The sequence below is a fragment of the Prionailurus bengalensis genome, chromosome B3 (assembly GCF_016509475.1).
Source record: "Prionailurus bengalensis isolate Pbe53 chromosome B3, Fcat_Pben_1.1_paternal_pri, whole genome shotgun sequence".
Lineage (NCBI taxonomy): Eukaryota > Metazoa > Chordata > Mammalia > Carnivora > Felidae > Prionailurus > Prionailurus bengalensis.
Genome location: NC_057355.1, coordinates 74,355,567 through 74,383,166, shown reverse-complemented (window position 1 = coordinate 74,383,166; position 27,600 = coordinate 74,355,567). Strand labels below are relative to the sequence as shown.

Here is a 27,600-nt window from a genome sequence, read left to right as displayed (position 1 = left end):
GTGTGAGAAAGTCCTGTCTTCCTGCTATCTGCCCATCAGTTCTTTGGAGGGAAGGAATGTGCCCAAGGACTAAAAAAAGGCCCTGGAGCCAGAGGGGCTAGGGCGACAGACCTTTCATGGGCAAATCTAGAGGCCCTGCTGTCCTCCTGTCACCTCCAGAGCCAAGGGATCAAGAGAGGAGGAGCTGGAAGGCGAGAGAGGTGGGAGGGAGGGTCCCTCCGGAAGGACTCCAAATTTAGGCAAGGGGTGGGGGCAGCGGGGTATAAAGGAGATGGCTCCCGAGGACAGACAGACCTACTCCTCTGAACCAGGTAAGAGGCTCTTTGGGGGCCTTCGTGGTCAACCCTCAGAGCTCCCCCCACCTTGAGGGACTCTGCCTCCTCAGGGAGTGGGGTGCAGGTTGGTCAGAGGCCCAAGGGTTCTGCTAGAACTGCCTCACTCCAACCCCTGGGAGTTCCCACAGACTGAGGGGAGGTTCCAAGGGAAAAGCCCAAAACCTCTTTTCCCCTCTGACCTGCATTTCTTTCCCTGCTTCTGTTATCTACTTTCCATATTCTCCATGCTCTGTCTTCATCCTGATCCCTCCTTGGATGGCTTTTATTTTGTCCTTCCTCTTTGTCAATACTTGTCACTATGGTCCTTCTTTGTCTGTCCCCTTTGTCTTTTCTTCCTGTCTGTGTGTTCTCATCTCCTTATCTCTCTTTGTTTCCAAGTCTGATTCATCCTCCATCCCTGGCACTTTCACTAAAACTGTGTCCTTTCTTTCCTGCATCGCTGCCTCTTCTATCTCCCTAACTCCCCACTTCGGTCTGTCCTGCTCTTTGGCTCTTTGGGTCGAGCCTCCTGGCTCACTTCCTCCTGTTGACCTGCCTCCATTATTTTTCACTCTCTTTGTCTGGTCTTCCCTCTGCCTGGCTGTGCCTCTGTGGCTTCACACATGGTTCAGAGTCTTCAGGATTCTCTGTGAAGAGATAACTAGGTGAGAGCCTCCCAATTATCTCTTGGGAGCCAGGTTGCTGGACCAGGGCCCCCGTCCTTTCTCCAAGCAGCTCAGCACCTCCCCTTAGCAAACTCCTTAGAGATTCTCCTCCAGCATCATGTCACAGGGCAAGGGACCCAGGCGAGGATCTTCTCAGCGGTGGGGGAGAGCAATAGGACCCAGGTGATAAGGAAGTGTGGCAGGGAGTGAGGGTGTGGAGGGCAATGCCACTCACTGACGCTTGGGTCTTCTGGTCTCAGGCACAAAGGAGCGCCAAAATGACTGATGCCCAGATGGCTGATTTTGGGGCAGCAGCCCAGTACCTCCGCAAATCAGAGAAGGAGCGTCTGGAGGCCCAGACCCGGCCCTTCGATATCCGCACTGAGTGCTTTGTGCCCGACGACAAGGAGGAGTTTGTGAAGGCCAAGATCCTGTCCCGGGAAGGGGGCAAGGTCACTGCTGAGACAGAAAATGGCAAGGTGTGTGGGGCAGAGCACCAGGGAAAGGGAGAGAAGGTTTGGTGGGGGGGTGTATAAAGAGTGGGGGCACTTGCAATGGGAGCTGAGGGGCTCTGTAGGAGACCCAGAGCCAGCAAGGGTGTAGGACATGCCCCCGCCCCCCAGAGGAGCCCAACATTTGAGTGAGAACTCTGACCTTTCTCAGATGGACCTGAGCAGATGTAACAGGGCACCATCCCAGGGATGCACATCCTTTGCCAGAGAGGATGCTGGGGCGGGGATGGGGGGACCTCCACTGGTTTTGGCCTCAGAGGGGTCCTGTAGATAAAGAAGACACAGACACAGCATAAAGTAAAGCTCCCTCTTGAATGTGTATCCCTCCCCTCTGTGCCTCAGTTTCCTCCACGGACCAACTCCCCCAAACCACAACCTCACCCAAACCAAGAGCAAAGTCTTAGGCCCAGAGGAACACAAAAAGTGGGAACTCTTTTTTTTAATGTTTATTGATAGATCGATATAATTTATTGTCAAATTGGCTAACATACAGTGTGTACGGTGTGCTCTTGGTTTTGGGAGTAGATTCCCATGGTTCATCAAAAAAGCAGGAACTCTTGAGCTGAACGTTCAGTCCCAGAGCTGGGGACTAGCACTCAGATGTCCACAGTCCCTGCTTCCTCAGGCCAGCCATGAGAATCGCCACTGGTCACTAGCAGCAGCTCAGAACCATTTGCCTTGAGACATGGTGACTGAATGTTGTGTCCCAACAAGGTGTGCTATGACAGCCCACAGCCTGCTGGGAGCTTTGACTCTGATCGCAGCCTTGCCACTGGCTATCCACCCTGCCAGTAAACCATTTAATTATTCTATTCACAGCTTCCTCCACTGTAAAAAAAAAAAAAAAAAAAAAGGAAGAAAGAAAACAATGCTAGAATGCCTACCTGTGGGATCTAATGACATTAGGACATGCAAACTGGTGCCAATCAAACCACACTGATAGTGACCAATGCAGAGCAGGGAGGTGTAGGAAAGGTGGGTGAGATGTTTTCCAGCAAGGCAAGGTTGACCCTGAGCAACTGACACCCTCAAGCACTGCCCCCAGGAGTCAGGTAAGGTGTGTGCACAGACAGGAGAGCTGCCAGCCCCGCCAAGTTTGCCCCTAGACAGTTGAAGCAGGGATGGAAAAGTGCTGCTCAAGGGCACAAGCTCTGGGGTCCTGGTAAGACACAGGGACTCTAGGACAGTACCTAGGATGGGAGGGAGAGTGAGCAGTAAGTTATGTGGGGAAAGAGTTGTGGGGGAGCTATGGGCACTGGTCAGAGAAGAGCTGGGAGATCAAGGCCAGGTTGTGGCCCGTGTCCTGGAAGGAGGTAAGTGGGTGAGGCTGGCGAGTACACAATAGCAAGGTTTCTGGTAGGAGTGTGGTCATCCCTGTCCATGCACCTTCCCCAGACAGTGACCGTGAAGGAGGACCAGGTGTTGCAGCAGAACCCACCCAAGTTTGACAAGATCGAGGACATGGCCATGCTGACCTTCCTGCATGAGCCCGCTGTGCTCTTCAATCTCAAGGAGCGCTATGCAGCCTGGATGATCTACGTGAGTATACATGACAGGATGCCAGCCTTGGATAGAGGCCAAAGGAGGCCAGGGCAACTCTCTCAAGGATAGGGGTCAGATCTCGCCCATGGGGCCCAGCTCCCCTTTGCCCCCTTCCTACCCCTGGTAGCTGCAGAAAGAGAGGAGCCAGCTGGGATAAGCAAGAGACTCCCCTGCCTGTCACCATCTGCCCCAGGCTTACCACTTTACCCCCTCATGTCTGCCCTCTCTCCTACTCCAGACCTACTCTGGCCTCTTCTGTGTCACCGTCAATCCCTACAAGTGGCTGCCTGTGTACAATGCGGAGGTGGTGGCTGCCTACCGGGGCAAGAAGAGGAGTGAGGCACCACCCCACATCTTCTCCATCTCTGACAATGCCTACCAGTACATGCTGACAGGTGAGTCTAGTAGCCCTGACCTGTGCCCCCTCAGCCCTGTACCCCATGGACCTGACTCTGTTGCCTCTCTTCTTTCCTCTTCCAGATAGGGAGAACCAGTCCATCCTCATCACGTGAGCAAATGCCATCTACCCACACAGGGACTTGGGGAGGATCCAGGCTGATTCCTGGGGGTACAGAGGGGAGGAAAGTTTCAAGGGTGTGACTGTCAGGAGTGTGGGGAGCTGGGTTTTCAGAGGGGTGCCGGAGTGACCTACAATGATATGCAAACTCTGCAAGACCCCAGTGGAGGAGGTTAGATGGCCAGGATTCTGAGGGAGGAGGGTGCAGTGCTGAACTCTGAATGGAGCACAGAGGGGATCTTGGGTTCTGATGGGTCCCTGTTGCCTCCAGTGGAGAATCCGGTGCAGGGAAGACTGTGAACACAAAACGTGTCATCCAGTACTTTGCCAGTATTGCGGCCATAGGTGACCGTGGCAAGAAGGACAATGCCAATGCCAACAAGGTATGGAGTGGGCCACAGGCTCAGCAGAGGGGGCCTGTGGGCAGGCTGACCCAGGGGACCCCCAGTCTTGCCCTGGGGAACAGTGGGGACAGCACCACTAAGCCCAATGCTCAAGACTTTCCTGGCAGGAGACACACACTCTGATGTCCAAATATGGCCCTTTGGAGCCACAAGCCCACCTCCATTTCCCGGGACCAGAGCAGCCTCCTGCCCTCTCCACTGCTGGAGGTGGACAGAAGATAAACCCTCGAGGTTTTGCTGCTTTTGCAGGGCACCCTGGAAGACCAGATCATCCAGGCCAACCCCGCCCTGGAGGCCTTTGGCAACGCCAAGACGGTTCGGAATGACAACTCCTCCCGCTTCGTGAGTGCCCTTGATGACTGCCAACTGGCCTCATCTGGCCTTGACAAGAAAAGGGCGGCACTGTTTTCCTAACAGTCACTACACCCAATTGATCATCCTGTGTTTGGCTTTTGGTTACCAGCAAGTGTGTGTGTGTGTGTGTGTGTGTGTGTGTATGTACACACACACACACACACACACACACACACATCCCAAACCCTCCCCACTCAGTCTGCCTCCCTGAGCTCTGAGAACTCAAGAAACCCAGAGTCACCATGGCTGCTTCATAGCCAAGTAATGGAGCTGATTTTTGTCACATTCTAGATTTTCCTAATGACTGTTTACAAAGCTCTTCCACATGGGAAGGGGGAAGAGAGCATAGGTGCTGGAGCTGATTTCCGAGTTTTCCACCTACCCAGAAAGTCTCCATGCTTAAGTCCCAGCTCCTTTATCTAAACTCCCTACCTCTAAACAGAGGTAGTGGGGCACCTGGGTGGCTCAGTCAGTTGAGTGTACGACTTTGGTTCAGATCATGATCTCAAGGTTCATGAGTTTGAGCCCCACATTGGACTCTCTGCTGTGAGCACAGAGCCCACTTGGGATCCTCTGTTCCCCCTCTTTTGCCCCTCCCCCATCTCTCTCAAAAATAAATATTTTTAAAAGAAGAAACAAAGGTAGTAATATTTACTTTCATTCCCATGTTATTGTTTTTGCTCAGAGATATTTGGTAATAGGGGAATAGGCATCCTTTTCTCTGTTTTCCTGATAGTAAATTGGGACACCAAATAAGTCATTAACATTTCCAGAACTATTCAGGGCTTTTTGGGTTGTGTTGAGGTCCAAGATCTCCATTCTGTCCCTTCTGGTCAGTTCCCTCACTGTTTGTCCCATCCGCCCCCAGGGGAAATTCATCAGGATCCACTTTGGAGCCACTGGAAAGTTGGCTTCTGCAGACATAGAGACCTGTGAGTATGACAGGGAGCCCTGCCCACCTCTCTGTGTCCTCTATCTCTGCCTTCTTCCCCAGCTAGCTGGGCGACCCTATCTTAACATTCCCTCTGCTTCTCCTTGCCTCTTCCCCTGCTTTCTCCATTTTGTTATAAGAGCCTTTCTTCCCTAATCTCCATCATTTTGTTGGATTGACTCTCTCTGTTCTTACCTGCCTTCCCCCCGTCTCTGCACTTCAGATCTCCTGGAGAAGTCTCGGGTGATCTTCCAGCTGAAGGCTGAGAGAAACTACCACATCTTCTACCAGATCCTGTCCAACAAGAAGCCAGAATTGCTGGGTGAGCCCACCTAATGCCTCAATGCCCACACTGCCCTCCCCTACAGGGCGGGTACCCTCCTTCTCCTCACTTGCTCCTGCTCACCTCCCTCCTCCTTTGGTCTGCTCAGTGGCTTTCTCTTCCTCCCCCATCTCAGACCTGCCTGAGTCTCCTCTTGCTTCCTTTCCTACTTTTTCTTTGTCATATTTCTTCTCCTCCTCCTGGTCGGTTTCTTTCTTCTCCTCTTTGTGCCTGCCCTACTCCCAGGTATCATTCTCCCACTGTCCTCCCTCCCTGGGTCTCCTGTCTACCTTTTCATGTCTTTTTGATTCTCTGCATGGTCCTTGCTGACTCTCCTCCTCTCTCCCTGCTCCCGGTCCTCTCCTCTATTATCCCTGCCCCACCCCCACGGTGTCCCTCTACCAACCCCTCTCTGTCTGTCTCTATCCTCTTCCATCCCCTTGTCTCCTGCCCTGCTCCTTGCCTGGACAGATATGCTGCTGGTCACGAACAATCCCTACGACTACGCCTTCGTGTCTCAGGGAGAGGTGTCCGTGGCCTCCATCGATGACTCCGAGGAGCTCGTGGCCACAGATGTGAGTAAGGAGGCAGCGTGAAAGCTCCTGAGGGCTCCTGTACCACCCAATCTAACCACCCTCTTTGCCTCTCTTGCTCTTTCCAAGAGTGCCTTTGATGTGTTGGGCTTCACTCCTGAGGAGAAAGCCGGTGTCTACAAGCTTACAGGTGCCATCATGCACTACGGGAACATGAAGTTCAAGCAGAAGCAGCGGGAGGAGCAGGCTGAGCCAGATGGCACTGAAGGTGGGGCAGGGAAGGCAGGTGCTGTAAAGGCCTGAGGTGCTGGGTGTTCACTTGTCATGAGGAGATAGTCCACTGGGAGCAGGGTCTCCCAAGCTGCAACCAAAAGTGGTATCTTTCAAAAATTCTTCAAGAGCTGACAACCTAATTTATTAAGACTATTAGGACCATAAAATAGAGAAAGTTAGAGGAAACCAGAAGTACGAGAAGTAAATGGTTAGAGGGCAGCACCTTTTCCCAGAAGGAGGCTCTGCCCTCACCCTCACCCCATCCACCACTACCAACAGGCTTTCTCCTTGTTAGAGCCTAGCCAGAGGCCACCCACTCTCCCCAGACAGGCCTGCTCCCTAGGGACCTGAGGCTTGTAGGGTAGATGGATGGGGTGAGAGCCAGGGAGGGGCGGGGACATGGGGGAGGTTAGCAGACAGGGAGGTCCCCCACAATCTTGCCAACTCTTCAATCCCAACTATGAGTTGGGGATGCTTCCTCCTGGGACCAAGACTCACCCAAGCTCAGGAAAGCGGACTCTGAGCTCTGTGCATCCTGATCATTAATGCAGTATGTATGCAAAGGGTCCCCAATCCTTGGGTGAGCCCTGTTCAGACTCTGTGCCATGTCCTGTTTGGGAGGCAAAGGCCAGGGGTCAAAATACAGCTTGACATCGACATGTCACACATTTCACTGGACCTCAGTTTTCTCCTTAGTGAAATGGAACAACAGTCCCTCCTAGCTCACTCCGGGACTATGGTAACATTTCATGGAGAAGGAGATATGAGGTGTATAGGGCTAGACAAATGCCTAAGAATGTTCCTCTTAGCCTATCTTCAAGGACCACTTATCTGTGTCTATCCATATCAAAATGCCAAGCCTGGGTTTCATGACAGCATGTTACAAGCTACCATAAAATTCTTGAAATTAAATCAAATAAATTTCCTCTAAACAGAGATTGTATGTTGGGGGGGGTGTAACACGTTGTTAGAAACCTTGATTTCCCAGCTGGTCAAGTTGGTCAACACATGGATTGGGGCACCTGGGTGGCTCAGTTGGTTAGGCATTTGACTTTGGCTCAGATCATGATCTCACTGTTTGTGAGTTTGAGTCTTGCATCGAGTGAGCTCCAGCTCAAGGTATTTCATGTTCTATGCTGACAGTGCAGAGCCTTCGTGGGATTCTCTCTCTCCTCCCTCCCCTCTCTCTGCCCCTCTCAGGATTCTCTCTCTCTCCCTCTCTCTCTGCCTCTCGCTCACTCACACCCCTTCTCAAAAATACATACGTACATACATACATACATACATACATACATATTAAAAACAAAACAAAACAAAAACAAAAACAAACCCAAAAAACCCCACATGGATTAAGAGTAGAATGGGCCCAATCCTGGGCCAGATCCTGGGATGGAAGAAAGGAGGCAGGGAGCAGCACATGTCTCTTCTGTCAACCACAGTGTCTGCCCTGGAGACATGAAGGGACAGTGAGGGCAAGGATGAGCTCACAGCTGTGCTGGTGAACGGCCTCGCCCAGGGACGCCCAGTAGATGCAAAGACAGAGGCAAGAGGAATTGCTGGGTGGTGGGAAGTTCTGGGCAGATGGAGAGGCCTGGGCTGGGTGCCCCTGGCAAGACTTGTGCCCTTCCAGGCCTGGATTTGCAATTCTTTAGTGACAGGGGTCAGACTCAATGCTTCAGAAAAGCTCTGGGGCAGGCAAAGGAGGTCTGTGGAAAGTGCTTGCTTATTTCCTTCCCCACCAGATGCCGACAAGTCTGCCTACCTCATGGGGCTGAACTCAGCTGACCTGCTCAAGGGGCTGTGCCACCCTCGGGTGAAAGTGGGCAATGAGTACGTCACCAAGGGGCAGAGCGTCCAGCAGGTGTACTATTCCATTGGGGCGCTGGCCAAGGCAGTGTACGAGAAGATGTTCAACTGGATGGTGACACGGATCAATGCCACCCTGGAGACCAAGCAGCCACGCCAATACTTCATAGGGGTCCTGGACATCGCCGGCTTCGAGATCTTCGATGTGAGTTGGGGGAGCCTGGGTGTGGGGGGAACAGTAACTCACTCATTCGCACCTGTGACCATCATGGCCAGGAGTGGGAAAGGCGGTGGGGCTCAGCGGTGATAAACACATCGTCCTGTCTTCCAGTGGGGGCTCCCTCTCCCTGGCCTGACAGAGGAGGGGTCCGGCCACACTCCTAACTGGGCTGGGGCACAGGCTTGGGCTGACCCCACTGTCCTCTCAGACCTCTGCCTGCCTGACCCGCTCCACCCCTGCCCCCTGCAGTTCAACAGCTTTGAGCAGCTGTGCATCAACTTCACCAACGAGAAGCTGCAGCAGTTCTTCAACCACCACATGTTCGTGCTGGAGCAGGAGGAGTACAAGAAGGAAGGCATCGAGTGGGAGTTCATCGACTTTGGCATGGACCTGCAGGCCTGCATCGACCTCATCGAGAAGGTGCTGCCTCCATCTTGCCACCTGTGTGTGTCACCTTCCCCTGTCATCCCAGTCAGAGTGGGAGTACTGTCCCTTCTACAACCAGGATACTGGAGTCCCCAGAATCCCAAGCCTCTCTCAGACCCAGCTTCTACCCACTGTAAAGTCATGGGCATACAGAGGATGAGCCCTTTTCTTCTCTCCCCAGTACCTAAGAACTTGTCCTGCATGGTGGTCACCTCCCAGAGTCCTAAGAAGGAGATTTAGTGAAGAGAGGACTCTTGGTCCCTCTGACTTCCATGAGAAGCATCATTCATGGAAAGATCCTAGGCTGAAACTGGAGACATTTGGTTTTCCCTCCTCTTCCTGATAGCAGAGAATAAGCCTGTTTCAACTCCTCTTGTGTATAGACTCAGAAGAGACAAGGATGTGAGGTGTGAGGCTCCCAGTGCTGGCTTGTTCTCAGTGTGCCTTTGCACTTTGTTGATACAGACCAGAGCTTGGAATAACTACCCTCACCCAGCCAGCCATTGCCCTTCAGAAAATGCAAGCTTACCAGAAGCTTTGGGTGGTTATCCAGGGTGCTGCTCTTCCAAAAGCCTCAGAATTGCCTGAAATTATATGGGAAAGAGAAACAGAGAGAGAGAGAGAGAGAGAGAGAGAGAGAGAGAGAGAGTATGAACATGCCTTTTTCCAGGGAGACATCTTTAGTTTAATCAAATTCTCATTACAATTCCTTCCCCAAGAAAAGTCAAGAATTACCATCCTTTCTGAAGAGCAGGATGTTGTACAGAACCTGGATCCCTCTAACCATCCCTTGAAGAACTGTTACCCATCATATAGACAGGGTTCTGGCCTGTCCCTCAGTCTGGCACCTCTGACACATACATACTCCTTGCCCTGGGGCAAGGAGTCTTACAAGAAGAAGGGACTTGCTGCAAGGCCTTGGGACCTTGCAGGACAACTGGGAGCACAGGGCTCTTTGTTAGGTCCACTGGGGCAAAAAGAGGTTATGTAGGCCAGAATAGAATTGTATTTAGGCTGATTCCAAGAATATTAGGTTCCTATACTGTGACAGAAGGTGCTAGCACAGAGTTTCTGTAGCCTGCCCGCTATACTGGGCTGTAGTCTTTCCTCTGGTAGGGTGTGGGACTCTGGAATCCTGGGAGTGCATGCAATGATGCTCTCTCTGTTTCCTCCCCTTGCTCTCAGCCCATGGGCATCATGTCTATCCTGGAGGAGGAGTGCATGTTCCCCAAGGCCACTGACATGACCTTCAAGGCCAAGCTGTATGACAACCACCTGGGCAAGTCCAACAATTTCCAGAAGCCACGCAATGTCAAGGGGAAGCAGGAAGCTCACTTCTCCCTGATCCACTATGCTGGCACCGTGGACTACAACATCCTGGGCTGGCTGGAGAAGAACAAAGACCCACTCAACGAGACAGTGGTGGGCTTGTACCAGAAGTCCTCCCTCAAGCTCATGGCCACACTCTTCTCCTCATATGCTTCTGCTGATGTTGGTAAGAGGGCAGCCCCTGTATTGGGCCAGAGCAATTCTTAAGTTGTGAGGGGCCAGGGTCTCACTGCTTCAAACCATGTGACTATAGAGGCAGAAGGGAGCCTACTTTCCAGTCACAGGATGGGGGTCAGGAGATACCACAGGCATCCATCTGTACCTGATCTCTGAAAGTGCCATTTTCCATTTTGTGCTATGGATATTGGTGTACATGTCGTGTGTCTCCTCAAGACTGTGAGCAACTGGAGGTCAGTGAGGGTGTCATACATCACTGCACCAGGCCCAGCATAGAGTCATACCTGTAGGAGGATCACTGAACATCTGATAGAACAAGTGAGTGTCCCGTTCAGAGAAGGAAAAGAGAGGGTGTGGATTGGAATGAGGAGGATGAACTATGAGAAGAAAGGTAGACCATGGAAAGATGTAAGCATGAAGGGCGGAGTTAGAAGGTGGGAGAAAAGCACTGGTATTATTTCAGCATATACCATGTAGCAAGCAAACTTATCTAATCTTCATCACATCTTTTTTTTTTAATTTTTTTTTCAACGTTTATTTATTTTTGGGACAGAGAGAGACAGAGCATGAACGGGGGAGGGGCAGAGAGAGAGGGAGACACAGAATCGGAAACAGGCTCCAGGCTCTGAGCCATCAGCCCAGAGCCCGGCGCGGGGCTCGAACTCACGGACCACGAGATCGTGACCTGGCTGAAGTCGGACGCTTAACCGACTGCGCCACCCAGGCGCCCCCATCACATCTTTTAGAGGCAGTTACCATTCTCCTCCTGGAAAACCTAAGACATGGAGAATCACTTTGGGAAGTCACATGGCTAGTGAGGGGTAGAACCCTGCCCCTGCCAAAGGGTTCCTCCACTTTCAGGCTCTGGCTTCTCATCTCTTTTCTTGTTATTAGGGGACAGCAGTAAAGGCAAAGGAGGGAAGAAAAAAGGCTCATCCTTTCAGACAGTGTCAGCCCTCCACCGGGTAAGAAGGACACAGAGATGCCAAGAGACCCATGGTGGGCAGGCCCATCCCTTTGGCTGTCACCCTAACCTGATGCTCTGAGTTTGGGAATGAAAGAAGTTAGAGTTATGTGGTCATTTTGGGCATGGGAGTTGTACACAAGCCTGAATTCACATCATAAATTATATGTCAACTCTCTGTCCCTTGGAGAGTTCTGGAGACAGGATGTCAGGGGCTCAGGGACCAAAAAGATGGTTCTTGTGGGTTCTGAGTCCCCACTCTCATCCACCCCCAGGAGAATCTGAATAAGCTTATGACCAACCTGAGGACCACCCACCCTCACTTTGTGCGCTGCATCATCCCCAATGAAAGGAAGGCTCCGGGTGAGCGATGTGTAAGGGTCTGATCTAGAGAGGGTACTTGGCATCCACTTGCCTTGAGGTTGACCCTTTCTCCTCTTTTCCTGCTGCAGGGGTGATGGACAACCCCTGGTCATGCACCAGCTGCGCTGTAACGGTGTGCTGGAGGGCATCCGCATCTGCAGGAAGGGCTTCCCCAACCGCATCCTCTATGGAGATTTCCGGCAGAGGTGGATACAGGGTGCCCTGGAGCTGAGGAAACAGGGGGAAACTGGGAAGACCTGGTGGGGAGGGGAGTCCACAGGTGGCCCTGAATGCTGTGGGCAGAGCAGGTCAGCACAGAACGTGGGTGACTTGGGGCACCTCCCTCTCCAGGTATCGCATCCTGAACCCAACGGCCATCCCTGAGGGCCAATTCATTGACAGCAGGAAAGGGGCAGAGAAGCTGCTGGGTTCCCTGGACATTGACCACAACCAGTACAAGTTCGGCCACACCAAGGTGGGTCTAAAGCCCCACAGCGTGGAGTTGCAGGACGCCCAGCCATGTTAAGCGGAGCAGTTAGGAGTTTAGAAGGCAGGCCTCTGAATTCTGGCTTCCTGAATCAACCCAAGGGCTGGAACCCAGGCTTCCTTTCTGTCTTCTTTTTCATATTTCACTCTGAGGTCTAGGATATATGGGTGATGGATCCCCTAGGAGCTCAGTCAGCACCTCCCACCCACTTCCTCCACCCTAGCTACCCTTCTCTGAGGCTGTGGCTCTCTTGCCCACAGGTGTTCTTCAAGGCGGGGCTGCTGGGGCTGCTGGAGGAGATGCGGGACGAGAGGCTGAGCCGCATCATCACCCGCATCCAAGCACAAGCCCGGGGCCAGCTCATGCGCATTGAGTTCAAGAAGATCGTGGAACGCAGGTGAGGTGAAGGAAAGGGAAAGGCTCTCCCAGAGATATAAGAGGCAAACAAGCAGTGCTAACTGGTGTGGGTCAGATGACCTGAGTTCAAATTCTGGCTTCACCACTCACTAGCTGGCTTGAGCAAGTGACTTTACCACTCTGGGTCTCATTTTGAATTCTTTGAAAAAGAAAAAAAGAAAATTCTTCATAAGCAAATGCAAATTAAGCTTCAATGAGATACCATTTAAAAACACTAGATTGACAAAAATCAAGAAGTCTGTAAATTAATGCAACCTCCCTGAAAAAACAATCTATTATCTCTTAAAGATGGACTATTGTATGGGGCGCCTGGGTGGCTCAGTCGGTTAAGCGGCTGACTTCGGCTCAGGTCATGGCTCAGGTCATGATCTCGCTGTCCGTGAGTTCGAGCCCCGCGTCAGGCTCTGTGCTGACAGCTCAGAGCCTGGAGCCTACTTCAGATTCTGTGTCTCCCTCTCTCTGACCCTCCCCTGTTCATGCTCTGTCTCTCTCTCTCAAAAATAAATAAATGTTAAAAAAAAAAAAAGATGGACTATTGTGGGGCACCTGGGTGGCTCAGTTGGTTAAGTGTCTGGCTGTTGATTTCAGCTCAGGTTATGATCTCAGTTTCATGGGTTCAAGCCCCACATCATGCTCTGCACTGACCACGCAGAGTCTGCCTGGGATTCTCCCTCTCTCTCTGCCTTTCTCCCCCACCCTCTGCTCACACTCTCTCTGTCTCTCTCAAAATAAATAAATAAATGTTTAAAAATATTAAAAAAAAACAAATATAAATATGGACAATTGTAGGGGCACATGGCTGGCTCAGTTGGTAGAGCATGCGGCTCTTGATCTCAGGGTTGTGAGTTTGAGTCCTGTGTTGGGCATAGCATCACTTAAAAAGAAAAAAAATATGGACTATTGCATACCTTCCAATTCCACTTCTAAGTGCATTCCCACAGAAACTCCTGCACATGTACAACATGAGACAAAAAAAGAATATAGCATCATTGAAGAGCAGCAAAGATTTGGAAATAACTCCAATTTTCATCCCCGGGGGAATGGGTAAATAGTAGAATAGTTGTTCAGTGGAATATTATAAAGCAATGAAAGGAGGGACTTACAACTACATGGTACAATGTGTATGAGCCTCAAAAGCATACTGCTGAGTGAACAAAAGCAAGTCACAGAAGGATACATACAGTATAATGCAATTTTTATAAAACTCAGAGATAACAAAAAACAGTGACATATTGTTTAAAGACACATATGCATTGAGTTAAAGTATGTTTTGAGAAAGTAAGGAAATGAAAAACACAAGATTCAGGATAGTGGCTACTTCTGGTGGGGGGACCAGGAAAGAGGATGGAGAGAAGCACACAGGTTGAATCAACATTGAAAATGGCTCTAGTTGTTTGAACAATTGATAGGTTCATGGTTCGTGATTTTATTTCATGCTTCATAATTTACATATATGCTATAGATATTCTTACCTGTGAAATACAAGTTTTAACATATTTGCAGTTCTTATGGGATTAAAAACACTGAACTTAGTAGACATTCTGAGTGGCGTAGCTTTCATTACTACTAGTGCCTCAGCAGGGAAGATATAAACTGTCCTCTGGTTGAATTGTTCAATTAATAAATATTTATTGAGTAGCTCCATGATCAGTGAGGTAATGTTGGAGTGGGGGTGTATATCAAGGCGCAAGACAGGGCTCCAGCCCTCTGGTGCCTGCGAACTTGCTTAGATGGGCTGGGAGCCAACTGCAGTCGGTCCCATGTTTGGGAAGTGTTCTTTCTGAATGCTCTTTCCTACCTCCATGTTTCTTTCCCAGGGATGCCCTATTGGTAATCCAGTGGAACATTCGGGCTTTCATGGGGGTCAAGAACTGGCCCTGGATGAAGCTCTACTTCAAGATCAAGCCACTGCTGAAGAGCGCAGAGACAGAGAAGGAGATGGCCACCATGAAGGAGGAGTTTGGGCGCATCAAAGAGGCGCTGGAGAAGTCAGAGGCTCGCCGCAAGGAGCTGGAGGAGAAGATGGTGTCCCTGCTGCAGGAGAAGAATGACCTCCAGCTCCAAGTGCAGGCGGTAAAGCCACGCAATTATCTCTTCATGCCTCCCCCTTTACTCCCCTGGATTATAGCCCATCTCATCCCCAGGGACTAAGGTCCTGTGTCTCTTCTCTCTTTAATCACCAGTTCTGCTCTCCTTCCTCATCTCCCAGGAACAAGATAACCTCAATGATGCAGAGGAGCGCTGTGACCAGCTGATCAAGAACAAGATCCAGCTGGAGGCCAAGGTGAAGGAGATGACAGAGAGGCTGGAGGACGAGGAGGAGATGAATGCAGAGCTCACTGCCAAGAAGCGCAAGCTGGAAGATGAGTGCTCTGAGCTCAAGAAGGACATTGATGACCTGGAGCTGACGCTGGCCAAGGTGGAGAAGGAGAAGCATGCAACAGAGAACAAGGTGAGGGCAGCTCCTTCTGGCTCCAGCCCAGGTCTCCTCAGGATTCCCAAACCACAAGGTGGTCCTGGTCCTTGGCATTGGACATACCCATAGACATCTCCAGGCTGGTGACCTCTGACCCTGAATGAGATGGGGTTCTTGGTTGGCAGGTGAAGAACCTGACAGAGGAGATGGCTGGACTAGATGAAATCATCGCCAAGCTGACCAAGGAAAAGAAGGCTCTGCAGGAGGCCCACCAGCAAGCCCTAGATGACCTTCAGGCTGAGGAGGACAAGGCCAACACACTGACTAAGTCTAAGGTCAAACTGGAGCAGCAGGTGGATGATGTGAGTAGTAAGAGCCATGCTCTGTCTCTCTCAGGTCAGGATTTTGCAGGCAACATCAATGGCCAAGGAGTTCCTGGTACTTAGAGCTAACCTCTATGACCCCTGAAGCCTCTTTGCCCTCTGCAATTCCTCACTAGACTAGGACTCAGAATTTTTTGTGCTTGCAGGGATTTCTCTGCTAGTTTGACCTCCAATCCCGCTGGACTTTGACTTTAGAAGAGAGCAGAAGAGCATGTACTGTGGGTCTCATGTTTTCTATACCTTGTTTATTTTCTTCTCTCCACCAGCTGGAGGGATCCCTGGAGCAGGAGAAGAAGGTTCGTATGGACCTGGAGCGAGCAAAGCGGAAGCTGGAGGGTGACCTGAAGCTGACCCAGGAAAGCATCATGGACCTGGAGAATGACAAGCAGCAGCTTGAAGAAAAACTCAAGAAGTAGGAGCCTGGGGTGTCCCAGAGGGGCAAATGGAGATGTCTGGCCTGAGGGTTAGAGCACAGGATGCCACAACCCCACTGGCCATGACTGTCCCGAGCACAGTGTGAATGAGGAAGTCAAACAGCCCTCCCTCATTCACCCTCTGCACCAGTGGGGAGGGGACTTGTCCTAGCATGCCAGGCAAGAGAAGAGAATGGGCACAGAGGACGGAAGACCACCTGTCACCCCTCCCTTCTCCTCCAGGAAGGAGTTTGACATTAATCAGCAGAACAGTAAGATTGAGGATGAGCAGGCACTGGCCCTTCAGCTGCAGAAGAAACTGAAGGAAAACCAGGTGAAGTTCTTCCTGGTACAGCCAAATGGGGAGCTCAGTGGTGAGGCAGCTGAGGCTGCAAGAGCTCTGTAGGGTTCCAGACAGCATCTACAACTCCAGGCGGCCTTGGAGACACCATGCCCCCTGACTTGGCACTTGGGAACACCAGCCTTCCCCCATTAGAGCAATGAGTCTTATTTCAGCAGGGCTATTTTGGGAGGCAAACAAGCCTACTAAAAGGGCTCTCTTGATGAGCTGTACCCTGTCTCATGGGTTTTTTTCCTCCAGCACAAATGACAGAGTTCAAGTCTCCTCTTGCTCTTCTTCTGGTACTTTTTCCCTCTACATGGAGGTGAGGAGGGCCTTCATGGAGCACCTTCCTATGGAGTGCTCTGATCATACTCTTCCCAGGTACTGACCCTATGGTATTCAGTCAACTCCTACAACCCTGAGCAATTCACTTCCCCTTGCTGAGTCTCAGATTCTCTTCTCACCTGTGAAATGAGATAATAGCACCTGCCTTACAGAAGGCCAGAGGAGATAATGTTTATAAAACCACTTAGCTAGCAGTCAGCCTGCCACTAGCTAGAAGGTGTTCTTTTATTTTCTCCATGGCCTTCTCATCCCTCTTCAGGAGGAGATTAAATTAACAGCCATAGCCACCCTTACTTTTAGTGCACCCTGAATTTTAACGTGCTTTTAGTCCTGTGTTTGTCAGAAGAGCCCTGGAAGCAAGGCAGACAGGTACTGAGATCCCATTTTATAGCTACAGAAGCTGCATGGCCAGGTCTGGACATAGTGGCCACAAAGACAGCAGGTACTCAACTATTACAGGCAAGGCCTTATCCTCTGATTTTCTGGTCACACTGTGGCTATTGGAGAGCATTGATCTCTCCTCAGCATTCGGGGCCCATGGTCCAGGCTACAAGTGATACATGAACACAATTCCACTCATTTGGGGAGCTGCTCAGGGGCTAGCCTGCCTTCAGTGATAATTTACCCTTCCATTTTCTTGGGTGCCCCTCTCAGTTATAGCCAGAATATTAGGACATTCTCCAGGTTCTTCTATTTGGGTCTAGGCAAACTCTTTGGCCCTTAGACCCAGAACAACAGTGCTATTATCCTCACCAGGTCTTGGCCGTAGGCTGAGGCCCTCCTTCTTCCTGCCCAAGCTCTTGCACATAGTCCTACCTTCCTCATCTTGAGAGCAGAGGCGTGGTGGCCTTCTCTCTCCTGCTCCCAGGGCCCACCCACACACATTCCATTAACACTGTCCTCAACCACAGATTCAGGGATTCCACTGATTGATACTCCCTTTTGCTCCTGGCTGGTCAGGGAACAGATCAAAATGAAAGATGGGACATTCTCCCAATTTAGTCAAGGCCAAGGAAAAGGCCAGAAAAATGAGGTAGGGGCATGATGATGAAAAGGCCAACTTTCTAGCACTCACCTGGCCTGGAAGGGAACAACAAAAGTAGAACCCACCCTAGACATAAATAAGGCAACCCCTGGAGAGTGAGGAGTATGGTTGACTGGACTTCATGGTGAACCTGGAAGATTACAAGCATTTAAAAAAATTTTTTTTAATGTTTATTTTTGAGAGAGAGAGAAAGAGAGAGAGAGAGCGCGTAAGTGGGAGAAAGGCAGAGAGAGAGGGAGACACAGAATTGGAAGCAGGCTCCAGGCTCCAGAGCTGTCAGCGCAGAGTCCGATGTGGGGCTTTAACTCACAAACCGTGAGATCATGACCTGGGCTGAGGTCAGACGCTCAACTGACTGAGCCACCCAGGAGCCCGGATTATAAACATTTTGATTGTTTTCAGGCATATTATTGCAACTGTTTGTAAGATACAAGCACCAGCTTTCCTGCCTTATGTTTAGCAGAGCAGAGTCTAGTGTATCTGTGGAATCTTTGAGATTCAGGATCTCACAGGAGCTCCAAATCCCCATCTGAACACAGATTCTCTGGATTCAGGGCTGCAGATTCTCAGACTGAGTCTAAATGTCTCTAGGAAGTGCTTTGAGGATTCAGCTTCAACCAAATTGATATTGATGGTCTGTGCATCACAGAATGTCTAGCAGCACCCCTGGCCTCTACCCACTAGATGGCAAGTCATGACAAGCAAAAATGTCTACACACATTGCCAACTATCCCCCATGGCACAAAACTTTCCCTAGTTGAGAACCATTGCTCTGGAGAGACCTGCGTGTTCTAGAGCCCTGGGGTGGGGTCTGCAGGCGGTGGGTCTGAGCTTTCTGTGTCCCGGCCCAGGCTCGCATCGAGGAGCTGGAGGAGGAGCTGGAGGCTGAGCGCACCGCCAGGGCCAAAGTGGAGAAGCTGCGCTCAGACCTGTCCCGGGAGCTGGAGGAGATCAGCGAGCGGCTGGAAGAGGCCGGTGGGGCCACGTCCGTGCAGATCGAGATGAACAAGAAGCGCGAGGCCGAGTTCCAGAAGATGAGACGGGACCTGGAGGAGGCCACGCTGCAGCACGAGGCCACGGCGGCGGCCCTGCGCAAGAAGCACGCCGACAGCGTGGCCGAGCTGGGCGAGCAGATCGACAACCTGCAGCGTGTGAAGCAGAAGCTGGAGAAGGAGAAGAGCGAGTTCAAGCTGGAGCTGGATGATGTCACCTCCAACATGGAGCAGATCATCAAGGCCAAGGTGGGCTGCCCGCTCACCCTTCTTGCCCCCTTCTCTGTCTCGGTGGCCTTCCTTCCACTGTCTCTGCCCTGTCTTCTCATCGTCACCCCTTCATCACCTCTTGGTCTCTGTCTTGCTCTCTCCCTCACCTTCCCTCCTTCTGCCCACAGCTCTTCACCATCTCTCCTTTAGTTCATGTACCCCTTTCAGACTGTTCCTGTCAGCACCTCTCTTTTTCACCCCCCTGATCCCTGTGCTCTCCCCACCTTGGCCTTCCCATCCTTTCTCTGGTCCACCCAGTCCCTTTCCATGACAAGTTGTCCCTTACTGCCTGAAGGCAAACCTGGAGAAGGTGTCCCGGACACTGGAGGACCAGGCCAATGAGTACCGTGCAAAGCTGGAAGAGACCCAACGCTCCCTCAATGACCTCACCACCCAGCGAGCTAAGCTGCAGACTGAAAACGGTGGGTGCCCCTCACCAGCCCTGCGCCTTCCTGAGGGTCAGGTACCAGTTGCCCCCTTCCGTAGCTCACAAATTCCTCCCTCTTGTTCCCACCTCCAGGGGAGCTGTCTCGGCAGCTGGATGAGAAGGAGGCACTGATATCCCAGCTGACCCGAGGCAAGCTCTCCTACACCCAGCAGCTGGAGGACCTCAAGAGGCAGCTGGAGGAGGAGGGCAAGGTGAGGCGCAGCTAGGGACAGTGGGACAGGCTTGATGGCAGTGCTGGACAATTAACATCAAGACCAGGAATAGGGGCCTAGAGACTGGAGAGAATCCTCTGTGGTGGAAAGAGCCCCAATCTAGCTTCCTCTACACTCCAGCTAAGCCACACCTCAACATCATCGAATGCCTCTTTCCTTATTTGTAAGGGGGTGGGGTGGGCAAACTGGGAGGCTACTCCAAGATGCTGAGATTCCATACCAGCCCTCACTCTAATTGAGGCTGGGCTTGTTTGAAGTCCATGGATATGAAAAGGATCTAGAGAATGATGGTGGTGGGGCATTCCCTCCTCCCTTCCTCGGAAATGAGCCTGTCTGTCAGTGCCCACCCCTCCCCAGGCAAAGAACGCCCTGGCCCATGCACTGCAGTCAGCCCGACATGACTGTGACCTGCTGCGGGAGCAGTACGAGGAGGAGACGGAGGCCAAGGCTGAGTTGCAGCGCGTCCTGTCCAAGGCCAACTCAGAGGTGGCCCAGTGGAGGACCAAGTACGAGACAGATGCCATCCAGAGGACTGAAGAGCTCGAAGAGGCCAAGTGAGTTCAGGGCAGTCCCCCACCCAATTCTAAGAGAGGAAGGAGCAAGACAGGCAGAGTGGGCATGGGAAGGAGATCTGAGGAGGGTGGAAGAAGCATGGGGGCTAACAGAGATGATTGAAAGGGAGCCTGGATCTTGTGTTCTGAGTGAACCTGGCTGGCCCTGTCTCACTTCCTGTGACGCATGAGCTTTTGGCTCGGGTTATACCTGATGCTCACGTATAAGACGAGCAAAAAGCTTGTTGGTCAGAGGAGCTTCCATCGATCAGCCTGGTATGGGGAGGGGTGGGGGTTGTCACCCAGAGGTCACTGCACGTAGGGAAGACATTCTGTCCTAGGCACTCACAGGCTTAGGTTGCTCGAGGCTAGGGACGCAGGGCCTAAAGGGCTGTTCAGGGTCCCAAGGTATTGTGGGGAGGAGGATTGGGTCAACCTGGTCTGGGGAGGAGGTGGTTCCAAGGTCCCACTGTTCCCAGGTAGAATCACACACACACACACACACACACACACACACACATACACACACACACACACACTAACTGCCCCGGACAGGAAGAAGCTGGCCCAGCGGCTGCAGGACGCCGAGGAGGCCGTGGAGGCCGTCAACGCCAAGTGCTCATCCCTGGAGAAGACCAAGCACCGACTGCAGAATGAGATCGAGGACCTGATGGTGGATGTGGAGCGCTCCAATGCAGCCGCCGCAGCCCTGGACAAGAAGCAGAGGAATTTTGACAAGGTGGGCCCGAGCTGGAGGCCGTAGCCAGGGGCGGAGCAGGGAGGCCAACGTCACCGTGAAGACTGGGACCTCCTCCTTGAGGGCAGGGGAGGAGGCTGAGCCCAGCCCAGGGACCTGGGCAGGCCCTGGAGCGGGGCTGGGGTGGGACTGGGGGCCACGTAGTGAGCCAGGTCCCCGCAGATCCTGGCTGAGTGGAAGCAGAAGTATGAGGAGTCGCAGTCAGAGCTGGAGTCCTCGCAGAAGGAGGCGCGCTCCCTCAGCACAGAGCTCTTCAAGCTCAAGAATGCCTACGAGGAGTCCCTGGAGCACCTGGAGACCTTCAAGCGGGAGAACAAAAACCTTCAGGGTGCGCTGAGGCCTGAGAGACCAGGGAGGGGCGGGGGAGGGGAGGACGGGGAGGGCCACACTGGGCAGGGAAAACTCAGGCTTTGGGCTTTCTGGCCCTCTGACCCCCAGAGGAGATCTCTGACCTGACTGAGCAGCTGGGAGAAGGAGGGAAGAATGCACATGAGCTGGAGAAGGTCCGCAAGCAGCTAGAAGTGGAGAAGTTGGAGCTGCAGTCGGCCCTGGAGGAGGCAGAAGTGAGAGGCTGTCTCTGCCCACACCGCTACCTCATACCCTCTCCTACCTACCCTGTCTTGTTTCTGACTCCCCACTCTCCTTCACCTGGGGGTGGTGCTGACCCCAAGACAAAATTTATTAGCTCCTTTTTTAGTCTACCTACTATCTGGTACCCATGACTACCTCCAAAGCCAAGGTCTGCACCCAGAAAATCATCCCAGTCTGATTATAAGTCATAAGGTTATGTTTCCTATCATGTTTATAAAGTGGTTATCATAATAACCCCTCAGACATTAAGTGGGCTTCAGAGTCAAACAGATCTGAATGTGAAATTTGGCTTCAGAACCTCCACTGTGTCATTGGGCCAGTTTCTTAACCTCTCTGTACCTTCTTTTACTTATCTCTAATGGAATGAATTGTACATACCTAATAAGATTTTATGCGTTATTACTAAGATTAAATGAGGTAACAAACTTAAGCACTTAATATATATTTGCTATTATTACTGTTCATTTTTAAGAACCTAGGGAAAGTCCTGAGTTAGGGGGTTTCTAACATTTTTCACTAAAGGGTAAGTGACCCAGGAAACAAAGATAAAGTTTGGAATATGTGGTCATAAAAATCTCCCCCTTTTCTTTTTATGTTTATTTATTTTTGAGAGACAGAGCGTGAGCAAGGGAGGGGCAGGGAGACAGACAGAGAGAGACAGAATCAGAAGCAGGCTCCAGGCTCTGAGCTGTCTGCATAGAGCCTGACCCGGGGCTCGAACCCACAAACCGTGAGATCATGACCTGAGCTGAAGTCGGACACTTAACCGACTGAGCCACCCAGGCGCCCCGAAAAATCTCCCACTTTTCTATGATGTTTAGAGGGTCAGGATTACGCAGTGTTGGTACTAGAGTGTTTTGGCAATTGTGAGGTTCAAACCCTTTCCTTGACAGAGGAAACCCAGATCATCCTGCACTTCCTCTGGCAGGGCACCCTGGTGGTCTGGGATGCAGTTCTCACCTCCTGCATCTTTTCCCAGGCCTTCCTCTCCAGAGGCCGTAGTCCTGGCTGATACCCTGCATACTTTTGGCCTCCCTCCCCACCTTGCCCTGTGCCCTGACTGTCTGCCTTGGACCCTCTCTCCCCACCCTCTCCCAGGCCTCCCTGGAGCATGAGGAGGGCAAGATCCTCCGGGCCCAGCTGGAGTTCAACCAGATCAAGGCAGAGATCGAGCGGAAGCTGGCAGAGAAGGACGAGGAGATGGAGCAGGCCAAGCGCAACCACCTGCGGGTGGTGGACTCGCTGCAGACCTCCCTGGATGCAGAGACACGCAGCCGCAACGAGGCCCTGCGGGTGAAGAAGAAGATGGAGGGCGACCTCAATGAGATGGAGATCCAGCTGAGCCAGGCCAACAGGACAGCCTCAGAGGCCCAGAAGCACCTGAAGATTGCCCAGGCCCATCTGAAGGTAAAAGAGGTTGGGACGCTCAGAAGGGAGCTGCCCACAGGTATGATGAGGGCCCTGGGCTGACACAAATGAGAAAGTGGGAGCCACCCACCTCCTGGACTTGGAGGCTTGAGGAAAGAAAAGCGACCAGATCCTAAGCATGTCCTGGACCAGTCCAGCTTCCAGGACTAGAGAATAGATGAGGGGATGTGCCCCTTTGCCCTCTACTGGACCGAGGGTTTGAACATGGCATAGGGTGTGTCAGACCCCAAATAGGAAGCCTTGATGGGATGGGTGCATGTCTCTCACATGCTTTCCCCTGCAGGACACCCAGATCCAGCTGGACGATGCGGTCCGTGCGAACGACGACCTGAAGGAGAACATCGCCATCGTGGAGCGGCGTAACAACCTGCTGCAGGCTGAGCTGGAGGAGCTGCGGGCCATGGTGGAGCAGACGGAGCGGTCTCGGAAGCTGGCGGAGCAGGAGCTGATCGAGACCAGCGAGCGGGTGCAGCTGCTGCACTCCCAGGTGAGGAGGTCAGGGGCCGTGTGGACAAACCTGCTGAGTGGCAGAGGCCGGGACACCACAGAAGCTTCTGAACCAGATGCTCTGAGTGAGTATGTCCAACCAGAATGGCAAATTGCTTCATCTGTTGGGCCATCTCTCATCTGTCAGTCATGGCTGTCGGAATCACTACCTTGAGAAGAGGGCCTACACTTAAAAGCTAATGGGGTCGTGATTGGTTGGCGAGATCCACCAAAGTCACAAATCTGGGAGTGGTGAAATGCGTGCTGTCATCTGGCATCCCTGATCTGGAGGACAGCCCCCAGATTGCTCTGTAGAGGGAGATGTGGGGCATTTAACGAAGTACAAGTGCATCTACTTGTAAGCCAAATTCTCAACGGAACACCATTTTTCTGCAGTCCCATACACAGTGACGTCAGCTCTTCTCTGCAATGAGTTTTCGTGTCCATCTTACTGCAGGGTCCTGTGGGCCTTTTTGCTGTAATTTAGTATGTGTGGGAATGATATCATCCACTGACTCCAGCCCCTCTTCATTACTCTACCATATTCTTTCTACAACTGTAATCATTTCCAGGATATTGTCCTGGTAAAAAGTTGTTCCCATTTTCCCTGCAATATTTTCATGCTCCTGAATAGACACATTACAAAAGATGTCAGGAGAAGAATTGCAGACCTTTCGCTGCTTGAAGTCTTTCTTCAGAGCTGAGTAATTTTAGGTAAACCTCAAGAACATATCCATTTTCATAAGAAAAGGGAAAGCTGATACAAAACATGGAATACACAATAACAAAGGATACAAGGAATAAATAAAAACAAGACTTTAAAAAAATGACTGGTTTTAATTTTCTGTGGATACAGGTGTAGAATCAAGTAACAAAGTATCTACTTGATAGTTTTCTCTACGTGTATCTAGAACACCAGCCTCATCAACCAAAAGAAAAAGATGGAGTCAGACCTGTCCCAGCTTCATACTGAAGTGGAGGAGGCCGTGCAGGAGTGCAGGAACGCCGAGGAGAAGGCCAAGAAGGCCATCACGGATGTGAGTGACTGCTCCCCTTCCTGCCCCCGCTAAAGACATGGGGCCCTGGGTCCAGGCCAGGCCACTGTGCCGTGGCAAGTTGACTCTGTAGCTGCGTGAGTCTGAGGGCCTTGGGAAACAAATGCCACGATGGGAAAAGTGATCCTCAAGGGACAAGAGGCCCCGGGCCTCTGTTCTTTTACACGTGCCTCCCGTCCCCAGGCTGCCATGATGGCAGAGGAGCTGAAGAAGGAGCAGGACACCAGCGCCCACCTGGAGCGCATGAAGAAGAACATGGAGCAGACCATCAAGGACCTGCAGCACAGGCTGGATGAGGCCGAACAGATCGCCCTCAAGGGTGGCAAGAAGCAGCTGCAGAAGCTGGAGGCCCGGGTGCGGGAGCTGGAGAATGAGCTGGAGGCCGAGCAGAAGCGCAACGCAGAGTCGGTCAAGGGCATGAGGAAGAGTGAGCGCCGCATCAAGGAGCTGACCTACCAGGTGTGGGCGTGGGAGCTGCTCTAGGGGGCAGTTGAGAGCTAATGTGAAAGTGCTTCTCTAGTCCCACCTCCCAACCCACACAGGCCCCACGCACATGCACTTTCCAGGAATGCCACCCGACCCCCCTGGAACCCATGTCTTGAGAAGCTATCTTTAGATTAATTTTCTTTCACATTCCCTGGAGTCAATTTGTCTTGAGTCCATGATTTTTCCTAGTGAATGCAGAACCTACCTCTACTTCCTAAAAATCTTTTAACCAGCAATTTCCTCAGGATTTTTTTTTAATAACCTAAAGTGCTACCATTAAGGCTTTAGCACAGTCCAAGGAATGCTTCTACTGGCCTGAAAGGGGGGGACATAGTGTAGCACTTTAGGGATAAAAGTCAGAGATGGGAAAAGACTCAGATCTTCCAAGGAGTTTCTGGAACAACAGATAGAAGGCCTTAGATAAAGAAGATCCCAAAATGTTCTAAGACCTGCATTTGCATAGCTCAGAGCTTTTGCCCTTGACCTGTTGTTTTCACAGGGAAGGAAGGACAGAGAAAGGGGGTATTGATTCATTTGACAGTTGGATATGAGAGGCACAAGAAGGAGACACAGCTATAGAACTGCAGATGTACTGCAATCCTAAGGGCAAGTGGTATCCTAGCACATGCAATGATGTGGAGATAGGAATGATCAGGTGACAGTGATCCTGTACAGTGCCCAAATCTGACCCAGTACAATATATATATGATAGGTCAGAATGGTCTGGACTATGATAATAAACTTTGTTCGGGGTTCCTCATTAGTCCTCTCAGCTCACTCTAAAACCACTGGCCAGGAGCATCTACAGTGCTCCAGGTTGGAACTGACACAGCCCCGATGTCTCCATGTTATCAGATGAAAGAATTCTGTTTGGTTCTGGGCCCCTTCCCCCACTTCCAACTTTAGCGCTACAGCCCTCTTTGCCTTTTAGATCTGGACTGAGGACCTTGCTGTGGTCCTTTGACCTATAAGTAGCAACAGAGGTAGAATCCCCCACCCCCTCATTGACCTGGCCCATGGGAGGGAGAGGCAACTAAGGCCTAGGGAGGAAAGTGATGTATTGAGGGAGGGAACAATGATTCTACTTGCTCCTCCTCTCAATTGGCTTCTCCCATCCATCCACCCCCAGACGGAGGAGGACAAGAAGAACCTGCTGCGGCTGCAGGACCTGGTGGACAAGCTGCAACTGAAGGTCAAGGCCTACAAGCGCCAGGCAGAGGAGGCAGTGAGTTCATGGTTTTCTCCATTCTCTGTCAACATACCTCTCATGTGTGAGAATTGGCAGGTGTCCGCCTCAGCATGGGGACTGGACGTTCCACGTGCTCTGGGTGCTCAGAGCTATGTCAGGCACCCTGAGCAAACAAAAGCAATGCTTTTGGGTCAAATAGACCCAGGACCTGCCTACAAACTGCTTATAATCCATACACCAGTAGGCCCAAGAGAAAGCAGTGCCACTGCTAAGCAGGCCAGGGGGCCAGACAGTGCTGAAGGCTGGAAGGTGGCTATGGAATTGGGCCCAGAGAAGGACCTGACCATAGAGCAGTGGGGAGGATGCTGGGTGGGCAGCAAAGTGTGCACATAAGGTGTTAATGCTCACATGTGTGCAGGAACCCTGCAGTTGGGAGCATCTATCAGAGTTCTGGTTGAGCAGGTGCAGTGAGGCTGGGTTCTGAAAGAAATCAGACCAGACAGTATCTAATGCATCTTGGGCAGTGGGTGGCCATGAAGGATTCTGAATTCTGGGCAAGTTGAGGAGGATGCCAAGCCAGGAGCAGGATATCCTTGGCAAAGCTGGTAGGGGAACATAGTTGGGGGTGAGAACACCAAGCCCCTAGCTCGGGGACAGGGAGTCCCTCAGATTGGGATGCTCAGTATTTCCAACCCCTGCTGCCTCTCACTTCATCCTCCCCCGCCCTAACCCCCCGCCCCTGCAGGAGGAGCAGGCCAATACCAACCTGTCCAAGTTCCGCAAGGTGCAGCATGAGCTGGATGAGGCAGAGGAGCGGGCGGACATCGCCGAGTCCCAGGTCAACAAGCTGCGGGCCAAGAGCCGCGACATCGGCACCAAGGTGGGTCCCTCCTCTGGGCCCCACTAGTCACCCCATGTCAACACACCCGCCAATATCAGTGCCCCTCAGAGTGGGCACTCCTTACCCTATAGTGTGACAGACCTGGGGGTCCCACAGCTCCCATGCCTGAGAATCCCCTTCCTACTCAGAGTGGCCCGTACAGACTGGCACCTCTGAAGAAAGCCCAGTTCCACCCCCTAAACTACAAAGACCCGCAAATGAGAACCAAGATCCCTGAGGCCAGAACCTCTCCCCCTAAAGGCATCCCCTTTAGGCCCCTAAAAGCCCTGGAGATTCTTCCCCACACCCTTCCTCCCTCTTGCCAGCTGCCCCCTCACACCTTTTATTCCTTTCTCAGCAAAAACTGCATGATGAGGAGTGACACTGCCTCTGGAACTTCATTCTTGCCAACCTGTAATAAAGATGAGTGCCAGACTCTGCCTGCTCCCTGTCCTTTCCACCGCCAGCCTGGAGCTCTTAAAGCTCCTGAGAAGAGGGAGTCCCTGTCCCTGTGTCAGAGCTGTGGGAACCAAAGCATTCCACATCTACAGAGGAGGAAGCCAAGGCCCAGAGAAGTGAGGTGTCCTCCCTGAGTCCCAGTTCTGCTCAGTCAACCATACAAGGGAGGAGAAGGAGAAATGTCAGGAGAGAAAACAAAGGCACCGGAGGGGTGAGCTAATTCTATGTGCTGGGAGACAGAATTTTAGTGTCAAAGCTGAAGCTACCCTCCACCTACCCCAGCTCTGAGGCTGCA

General features: G+C 51.9%; 1 protein-coding gene across 1 annotated transcript; it reads left to right on the top strand.

Annotated features, from left to right (window-relative positions):
- Nucleotides 1–1,242: 1,242 nt before the first annotated feature.
- MYH6 (myosin heavy chain 6) lies at nt 1,243–27,284 on the top strand. The gene is given in 38 exon segments (XM_043555824.1): nt 1,243–1,458; nt 2,887–3,030; nt 3,272–3,428; nt 3,514–3,541; nt 3,822–3,933; nt 4,204–4,296; nt 5,177–5,240; nt 5,463–5,561; nt 6,033–6,136; nt 6,224–6,362; nt 8,110–8,378; nt 8,643–8,813; nt 10,005–10,314; nt 11,220–11,290; nt 11,565–11,652; nt 11,742–11,753; nt 11,756–11,858; nt 12,004–12,127; nt 12,400–12,536; nt 14,374–14,629; nt 14,766–15,008; nt 15,158–15,334; nt 15,622–15,767; nt 16,012–16,102; nt 18,353–18,742; nt 19,059–19,185; nt 19,284–19,402; nt 19,781–19,977; nt 20,530–20,713; nt 20,894–21,059; nt 21,170–21,294; nt 22,421–22,729; nt 23,034–23,237; nt 24,148–24,273; nt 24,475–24,750; nt 25,907–26,002; nt 26,712–26,846; nt 27,205–27,284. Coding segments are annotated over 38 exon segments (5,817 nt in total). The 5' UTR covers nt 1,243–1,257; the 3' UTR covers nt 27,229–27,284.
- Nucleotides 27,285–27,600: the final 316 nt, after the last annotated feature.